General features: G+C 51.2%; 1 protein-coding gene across 3 annotated transcripts; it reads left to right on the forward strand.

The window, feature by feature from the left end:
• On the forward strand, positions 803 to 8,998 carry AVPI1 (arginine vasopressin induced 1). Of its 3 annotated transcripts, none has more exons than XM_018041314.1 (3): positions 803 to 957; positions 7,116 to 7,513; positions 8,433 to 8,998. In XM_018041314.1, the coding sequence occupies exons 2-3, from the start codon at positions 7,227 to 7,229 to the stop codon at positions 8,590 to 8,592; spliced, it is 447 nt and encodes a 148-aa protein (XP_017896803.1). In that variant the 5' UTR covers positions 803 to 957; positions 7,116 to 7,226; the 3' UTR covers positions 8,593 to 8,998. The 3 variants fall into 3 exon arrangements, with proteins under 3 accessions (XP_017896803.1, XP_017896804.1, XP_017896805.1); XM_018041315.1 differs by having other exon boundaries at positions 804 to 957; positions 7,219 to 7,513; XM_018041316.1 differs by having other exon boundaries at positions 956 to 1,316.

Genomic DNA, 9,039 nt, shown 5'->3' on the forward strand with positions numbered 1-9,039 from the left:
AACACATACAGTGCTATTCCCCACCTCTCTCTCTCTTGCTGACCTTACTCCAGGCCTCAATTCAAGACTTCCTCAATCAAGTTACCTCCTGGCCTTAGCCTTAGCATGTGCCCTCCTCTTTTCCCAGATCCACGCCTCTTCATCTGTTCAATCTCAACGCCTCCTTCACAGAAAAATAATACTCTACCTTCTAGGACCTCCCCAAGGGAGCTTAGATTCCTTCCTAATGTTTATCACAACTGTAATTCACAATTAAATGTTTTTAGTTTTTCAATATTTTGCTAAGCTGTAAATTCCCCGATTTCAAGATTAGAACCCAAGACATTCTGGCTTTGAAACCAAAGGTCTGACTACCGCACTGACTGTCCCTTCCTCTCTCTCAAAGCTGGAGCCAGAAGACAAGTGGAGTACAGTTCAAGGAGCTACAAGTCCGTTTGCAAACGGCCACACGCAGCAGCAAGGAAGGCGGCGCAGCGCGCACAGGCCTCGGGTCCAGAGCAGGGGGGCATCCGTCACGTGTACCCGGCAGGGCCAGCCGTCGCCGCACCCCGGGGCAGGAATGCGGCCCCGCCCCCACTCCGGAGCCAGCAAAACCGCGCTGTCCTAGAGGACTGACGTCAATGAGAGGGGCACCTCCGGGCGCAGTGCGAGGGTGGCAGTGGGTGGAGGGAAAGGGCTGGGAGGGCACGCCCCTCGCTGCTGCTCCGCCGCTAATTGGACCTGAGGCCCCTTCGCACTCCGATTTCCAGGCCAGTGGAGAGAAGGGGGCGGAGCCGGGACACGCCCCTCGCCTCTCTACGGCCTCCGATTGGCTCCCTGTGTCTCCGCGTTCGATTTTGGAAGGCTCGCCGGGAGCTCTCACCTAGGCTCGGCTGAGGATTGGCTGTTCCGGGGCTGGGGAGCGCTTTCTCCGGGGAGCCGCGGCTGCGACCGAGGTGGCTCGCCTCGGGAGGCCAGGTACGTAGGTCGACAGCCAAGCTTTTGCTGCGGTGGAGGCGTGTGGGAGGGCTGTCAGAGCAGAGGTGTGGGTGAGACCCGAACTCCCAGGTCCAGTTAGGGCCCGTCGTGCGAAGCGGCCACGTCTAAGACTCAGGGGCAGACCCGTTCTGGTGGTGTCGTCGTGTGACCTCGGCCAGGATACCCCCTCCCAAGGTCTTGTCCTGTTGATGAACGCCGTCTGGTCCTTGTGAGCACCATCGCGGCAGGAAGCCCAGAACTGCGCCTGCCCTTTCGAAAGCGTTGAAAGGGGTTGGAGTGGGGGCATCTTAGCTGACCCCATCCCAATTGGAGGTCTGTTGGCTCTGCGCTCCTGCGTGGTGAGTAATCGCTCTAACTCCCCACGGGACCATGGAGTGCTGAGGTCACAGACACACAGTCTTGGGAGACCTGCCTTTGATCCCTGCACCTTCCAAAACCTGCAGAAGCAGATAGCATATTTCAAAGCCTCCTGGGTCCTTCCTCCCCATGAAGACTTCCTCAGCCATCTGGCAGGAACAAAAATAGCAGTGGTTGAGAGTGTGGGCGCTGAGATCAGACTAGGGTTCCCATCCCAGTCTCATCACCTACCCATCTGTATGACTTTGGAAAGTTACCAAACCTTTCTGAGCTCAGACTTCTCATCTGTAAAATGGGTGTAACAAGGATAGTGCCTCCTCATAGAGGTGTTGTGAGGATTAAAGATATTACTTCTCAGGAAGTGCTGTTCTGCATTTGACAGGGAGCAAGCTTGACAGGGAGCCTCTACTGCAGGTATGATTTAAAAGTCCACAGATGAACCTATCTCCCTTTACTCTCTTCTCCCAAGAGTGAAGGCCCTTTCTGAGGGAGTTTCATGAGTGAGAATGAAAATGGCAGAGATTCTATAGTCCCTGGTGGCTAAATAGCCTGTCTCCCTCCCATCAGCTTCCCTGGCAGGTCAGTGGTAAAAGAATCGGCCTGCCAATGCAAGAGATACAGGTTCGGTCTCTGGGTTAGGGAGATCCCCTGGAGAAGGAAATGGCAACCCTCTCCACTATTCTTGCCTGGGAAATCCCATGGACAGACAAGCCTGGCGGGCTACAGTCCATGGGGTCACAAAAGAGTTGGACACGACTTAGCGACTAAACAACAGCAATAACTACTCCCTTCCATCATTCATTCATGATGTAATGTGCTGGGATAGATCCTTGGCATATTACAGTACTAATCTTTCTATCCCCTAAGGGTTATCTATTCTCACCATTTTGATGATGAGCGAATTGAGGCAGGGGAAAACCAAGGCCTGCCAATGGATTCAGTTATCAATGGCAGAACCAGAATTCAGGGTTCTTGGACTCTATGAAAGAGTTAATCCTAGATCTAGCCGGAGTTTATTTCCAAGTCATACCTGAGAATTGACCTGGGGAAAGGGTCCATTTCCTTTCTCTACCTTCTGGGACACAGAATTGCAGACCAACCTGTGTCTAGTTCTCACTGGCTGAGCTACGCCCTGTGGGAGGCAGGACCCACATAGCCATTTGGACTGACCCTCCTGCTTGTAGGAGCCACTGATTTTGGCTGCTTTCCAGCGGGCAGGGAAACAGGCCAAGGCCAGAAATGTTGATATGGGCCTTGGGCCAGAGCCTCCAGGTTGTTTTTTTTTTCCTTTTTCTAAGAGGCCCTTGGCCTCTGGTTACAGATTATCAACATCACCAGTGCTGTCTGAAGAGGGTGAGCTGAGTGAGTGAGGGCTCAGTTGCCGCCCAGGTCACACAAGTGTGTTGTGCCTGTCATAGTTCTCTGCACCTCCCCGAGACCACAGTGTGAAAAGCTGTCTGAACTGAGCTTCATACATTACAAAAAATGCTCAGTTGGACACCGTATTTGTATACTGCAAATTCAGTGCATGGTGAGTCATTTTTTAAATATATTTGTCAGAGCTTAGCATTTCCTTTATTGCCTGTTTCAAAACAAGTTGAACTTCAATTTCAACATTTGATATTTACTTTGTGAGTTCATTTTTAAGCTAGTTTGGATCAAATTGAAGGATTTTGCAATTAGTCTTTACTCATCAGCTCACAGATCCATGCCTATCTTTTATGTCAGCTCTGAAATGAAAGATCCATTTATAATCTTTTAACAGCCCCATGGTTTCATTTCCCAGTTTAAACAAGTGCCATTGTTCAAGTACACACTGACTTCCCTGGATTCAGGTCTTGTCCAGGAAATCAGTGGGAAAGTAACATATTGAATGAGACAGGAAATTTTCTCCTGATAGTAAGTTTTCTCCTGAATCTTCTGATTCAGCTTTCTCAAAGTTTACCATCTAATCCTACTTGGAATCACTGATTTTTATTCCCAGCCTCACTCTGCTGTCTGAATTCCAGGGTGGGAGGCCAAGCCAGGAGTGAGGGACCTCAAAATCTGGAGTTGCCAAGGCCTCCCCGAGGTTCACGAAGATATGGTTGAGGTTTGGGGGCTCAGACTTGCCCACATGGTTCCTTGTTGGTTTGTTTGTAACTCTGTAACTGACTGCTGGAGGCAGGGCCTTGCAGCCCTGGTAGAGGTGGGTGGCTGGACCATCTGGAAAGTCAGGCTCAGCCATTTCCTCCCTAAGGCAGCTGCTGCTATTTGATCCTATGACCTGTCTCTCTGAAGGGCAGGTGAGACTGCCTGAGTCCCAGAGCAGGACTAGCAGCTCTTCTCCCACTGCACAGATCAGCCTAGGAGTCTACTCTAGGCCACAGCCAGCCTAGGTCACTAGAATGCTTTCGAGCAGCGAGTTCTTTCTTCTACCAGACCATAACCCCACAGCAGCACAACAGTGTCTGGCCTCCAGGGAAGACTAAGGAGGGCAGAAAAGGGGAGTTCTCTGGCACCTAACTATACAGACGTGTCCACACATGTTGCTCCTGGGCTCTAGCAGACAAGCTAACTCATCTCCACTTCCGTGTGGACCTAGCCTTGTCATGGAATCATTGACTCTCAACACCAGCACACGCCCTGGAGACTATAAGAATAAACCCTTCCTTTCAACTGTAAGAGGAAGACAGGCCCACAGAGGCCATGTGAAGTGCCTGAGGTCTCTTAGCCAGTGAGTGGCAGCTTGGGCTCAAAGCTAGTCCCCTGACTCGAGCCAGATCTCTGTGCAGTTCCAGGTTTCTTCTGTAGAGGCTGGGGCTCTTCCCCTTCAGAGTGCCATGGCTTCAAGGCTGGGGGCAGCCTGTCACCCTGTAGACAGCTTTGGCGCTAGTGGAGATTAAAACAAATTCCACACCCCGATTCTTGCCTGGGGTGTGGGACATTCATCCTCTTCCCTTTCTACTGGCGCGTTTCCCACTACATGAATTAGAAAAGAATAGTGAAACAGTTTTCACAGATATAATGGGAAGAAATGTGCTTTGAGCTGCCAGGCTGTGAGGGCAACTTGGTGATTCAAAAGCTCAGGCCGCAGTCACTTAGACTAGGGCTCACCTGAGGCTAGGGTGAGCTTGGACCTGTATTTCAGGTTCTCTTTAGTACCCTATGAATGGCAATGAGGTTAACAGTGCTTGATTCCTAACAATGGTTTTGAGGATGAAATGATCCCATGCACGTTGCTGATTCAGAATAAACACGCCCAGCGTACATGCTTAGTCACTTCAGTCATGTCCGACTCTTTGCCACCCTTTGGACTTGTAGCCCACCAGGCTCCTCTGTCCATGGGATTCTCCCAGCAAGAATACTGGCGTGGGTTTCCATGCTCTCCTCCAGGGGATCTCCCTGACCCAAGGATAGAACCTGCGTCTCTTACGTCTCCTGCGCTGGCAGGCAGTTTCTTTGCCACTAGCGCCACCTGGCACGGCAAACACCCCATAGTAGTTAGTTTTTGCTTCTCTTTATCAGCCTGAAAGTGTGACTTGGGACTGTTGTTTTCTGGTCACAGTATATTTATTATCATCCAGCTCTGGAGGTTTAATTACCACACATATTAGGTCTTAACTGGATTCCCATAATTGTGCCTACAGAGAGGCAGATTTTAAAATCCCCATTTTCCAGATAAAAAGCACATTTTTTAAAAATTAATTTATCTGAAAGTCTTCTGCAGGTTTATTTTAGCTACTAAATCTTTTCAAAAGAGAGAGCAGGTTATGATAGAAACAGAGTGAGTGTAGAAATTATTAGAAGGAGGGTGGCTACTGAGGTGAGGAGGAGGGAGGGCCAGGGCAAGGGCGGGTGGGGAACAGTCATATCTGAGGAGTCTGAATGGGAGGGAGAGATGGCTCAAATTCTCAAGAGCATCAAAGGCAGGTGAGAGTAAGGGTTATGTCTGCAGGTGGGTAGGCTGAGGATAGGAAGCTGGTAATGCTCTTATTTATATGATTCTGATCTTTTATACTTTTTACAGTTGAGTATGTACATTTTTTATTTACATTTATTTCAAATTTGATTTCTTTTTTAAGCTGGGCTGCTGGTTGACTGGTCTGTCTGTAATTAGCTGTGTAGTGGGGTCTGACTTAGCAACCAACCTTCCCCATTAGGCTCAGGACTGTGCAGGGAGAAGGGAGCACAGGCAAGGCCTTCAGCTGGCTCAGGCCAGACTGCTCAGAGGAAAAGGAGGGTCCACATTACACCCCTGACATAAGTGAAAAAGTCCAGAAGGCCAAGAAGAGGGGCATTTGTATTTATTTAGCTCCCACTGGGGACCTGATACACACTAGACCCATTTAATCCTTACAATAATCCTGAGAAGTGTTATTAGCCCCATTTTCTAGTTGAGCAAACAGGCCCAGAGAGATTGAGTAACTTGCCTAAGGTCACAGCCAGGAAGAGCTTGGGTGTGTTAGTTGCTCAGTCGTGTCCTACTCTTTGCAGCCCATGGACTGTAGCCTGCCAGGCTCCTCTGTCCATGGAATTCTCCAGGCAAGAATACTGGAGTGGGTTGCCGTTACCTTCTCTAGGGGATCTTCCTGACCCAGGGATTGAACCCTGGTTTCCCGCACTGAGGGCAGATTCTTTACCATCTGAGCTAACTGAGAAGCCTGGCAGAGCTGGGACTCAAAGCCAGTTCTGTGTAACGCCAAGTCTTTGGTCTTCCTGGTCTCCAGTCTATTTTCCAATCCCATAGCCATCTCAGGCTGTGGTGAAGACAAGGATAAGGTGGGTAAGCCGAATCCCTTTACCATTCACTGAAAACTACAGAGACCTGAGCTAATTGTTTTCATCTGGCGTATGAGTGGGGTGTGGCACTGGCCCAACCCTAACTTTTATTGAACTTATAGATTTCAGCCTCTGTGCTGAGAGGCTATTTCAATCCCGTAGCCCCTTCTTCTGCCCCTACCTTTCTCTCTGTGGTTCTTCAGACTGTGGTTAGATCTTCTTGGTCTATTTCATGCTCTTTAACTAAATTATATGGACTTGGCTCATCCCCCCTCCCCCCGGGAGCTTGAAAATAGAAGACAGGATGCCCTTCTCAGTGTTACAGATGGAAAAGCAGACTGGTGGGGCATCTTGCGTGGTCTTAATGCTTTCTGTGTCTTCACTCGGCCCTCACAGCAACTCTAAGGAGTAGGTACTTGTATGGCTGACTAAGTTTACACAGGAAGCAGTGGAGGCGAGGAGGATCACCTAGCCAGTAAGTGGCAGAGGGGGCCAGAAGCCGGATTCCTGCCTGTGGAGCCCAAGGCCACAGCCCCTCTCTTGCCTCTGTGCCACAGAGCTTGGGTCTCAGCATCAGAGTATTGTTCTTCAGTTTCCTCAGCTGGGACATGAGGAGGTTAAAAAGTATCTACCTCCTAGGACAGTTGTGCTCATTCTTGATTCAACGATGTTAACGTGAGTACAGCTGTTATGGGGGTACCTGCAACCTGAGTGCTTAAGACATTTCGGCTGCTGCTGCTATGGGTGTTATCACTCGGACCTGGGGTCTGCGTGGACTGAAGCCAGAGAGACTTGGCCTCTGCCTCTGGCTCTGCACTAACACATGGCTTTATGTCCATGAGAAAGTCATTTAACATCTGAGAGGTGCATCTTCACCTCTAAAGTGGAGATACACAATCCTTACCCTCTGTGACCCTTAATACATAGGTCAGGCATCTAAACACTGTAAAGTCTGACTATCGTTAGACAAAGTGCCCTGGGAAATCAGTGATTTTAAGTCAAGACTTATTCTATTTCAGCTACTGGAGAACAGAAACACCAGAAGCCCTTGCGTTGGTCAAGACCCCCAGGCTTGGGAAGGGCCCACTGAGCTGCTGACGTCCCTCCCTGCTCTTTCCTCAGCACCCAGGATGGGCACCCCTGCATCTGTGGTCAGCGAGCCACCCCCCTGGCGGGCGCCCCCGGAGGTCCGGGGCCGCAAGCAGGCGGCGGCCAACATCTTCCAGGATGCTGAGCTGCTGCAGATCCAGGGCCTGTTTCAGCGCAGCGGGGACCAGCTGGCCGAGGAACGGGCACAGATCATCTGGGAGTGTGCAGGGGACCATCGTGTGGCCGAGGCCTTGAAGAGGCTGCGCAGGAAGAGGCCCCCTCGGCAGAAGCCGCTAGGCCCCTCGGTACACCACTGCAGCAGGCTCAGGTAGGCCATGGAGCACGACAGGCCCGCCCCTCCATTTCCCGGCTGATGTGGCCTGGAGCCGCTGGCCTGGCCTCCCTGAGAAGGACCTGCCATTGGGGTTGTTGCCAGGTCCACACAGTGCCTACCGTGTGGTTGGCACTTAGACTGTTACTGCTGGGGTCACCTATGATCCTGTGAACTCCCATGGGAAGGGGTGCCTGGGTCCACTCAGTGCCACCTCATTTCACAGTGGTTCTGAACCAGGAGGGAGGGAGGGACTATGGTTTGGAAGGGGAAAAAAAAAAATCCTATTTACCTGTTGTTGAACAGGTAACATTCAAAAGTAAGCTGGGTGATCATCTGAGCTGTGGGACTGCTGAGAAAATAGCACAGGAGAGTACCATAGAGACATCAAGGGTTAAAAACTGTTGAGAAACTTCACCAGGAATTTCCCCCAGTCCTTCACCTCTTTGCTTAGGTCGCTGCCCACTCAGGAACAGCAAGCCCCCAAGAGACCAAGCGGAACCATATAGGTGGCCTAAGCAGGCACTCTGGGTTATGCTCTGGGCCCAAGGCCTTCAGAGGTCATCAGGGCCGGGGCAGCAGATCAGCTTTGTTGCTCCTATGAATTTCAGTTGATCAGTAATCCCTGCTGGAATCATCTTAAGAAGGCTACTTGCCCTCTGGTCTTGTATCAGGACAGGATGAGGAGGGTGGAGAAACACAGAGTGTCACACCCCTGATCTGGTCCAACTCCCCTTACAGAAAAGCAGTCTGAAAGCTCTGCCTTGTCATGCAGCTCTCTGGGGGCAGAGATGAGACCAGAGCCCTGGTCTCATCTGGCCCTGAACAGTGTGCTTTAATAGTTCATCATGACCAAAATCTCTTCAGTCCCTGCTCTTTCCTGTTGATGTTGGTTTAACGTGACTGTTCCCTGCAGAACCGCAGAGCCCTGTGCTCCACCGGCCGAGCCACAGAGCAGCGCCACGGAGATGGCTTCCAGTGAGCAGTATGTGAACTCTAGGAGGGCCAGTGCCCGGATCCGCCGGAACTGGAGGAAGCCAGGACCCACAAGCTACCTGCATCAGATCAGACACTGAGCCAGGGAAGGGGCCGGGGCCGGCTCTATCCTCCCCAGGAGTCACAGAAACTTTTGCCAAAGGGCTGGGGAAGGCAAAGAAGAGACAGCCTCACTGCTGCCACTGGCCTGTGCGGGCCAGAACAGGCCCGGAGGCTTCTGCTGAGCTGTCCCAGGGGACCCGTTCCTCACCAGACTGTGGAAAAGCAGTGCCCGTTTCTGCCTCAGCCCTTTTCAGTTTAACACTATGCCTGGGCTGCAGGGTAGCCTTCCTGGGAGTCAAGTGACAGGCACTCTGACGCAGCATCCCACTACTCCTGCTACAACTGTGGCCCATGATCCAGCAGCTCGTCCCACACCCCTGCCCCTTCAGGCCAGCACAGGAAAAACGTAGTTCAAGTGGCAAAATAAAACCATGTGCATTGAGAGCTATGTGAGTCTGTCACACAAGGGGAAGATCTGGAAATGG

This window comes from Capra hircus, chromosome 26, assembly GCF_001704415.2.
Source record: "Capra hircus breed San Clemente chromosome 26, ASM170441v1, whole genome shotgun sequence".
NCBI classification, from domain to species: Eukaryota; Metazoa; Chordata; class Mammalia; order Artiodactyla; family Bovidae; genus Capra; species Capra hircus.

Coding starts and splice junctions, on each gene's coding strand:
- AVPI1 (XM_018041314.1), top strand. CDS start 7,227: ATGGGCACCCCTGCATCTGTGGTCAGCGAGCCACCCCCCTGGCGGGCG. Junction 7,514..8,432: donor CACCACTGCAGCAGGCTCAG/GTAGGCCATGGA, acceptor TGTTCCCTGCAG/AACCGCAGAGCCCTGTGCTC.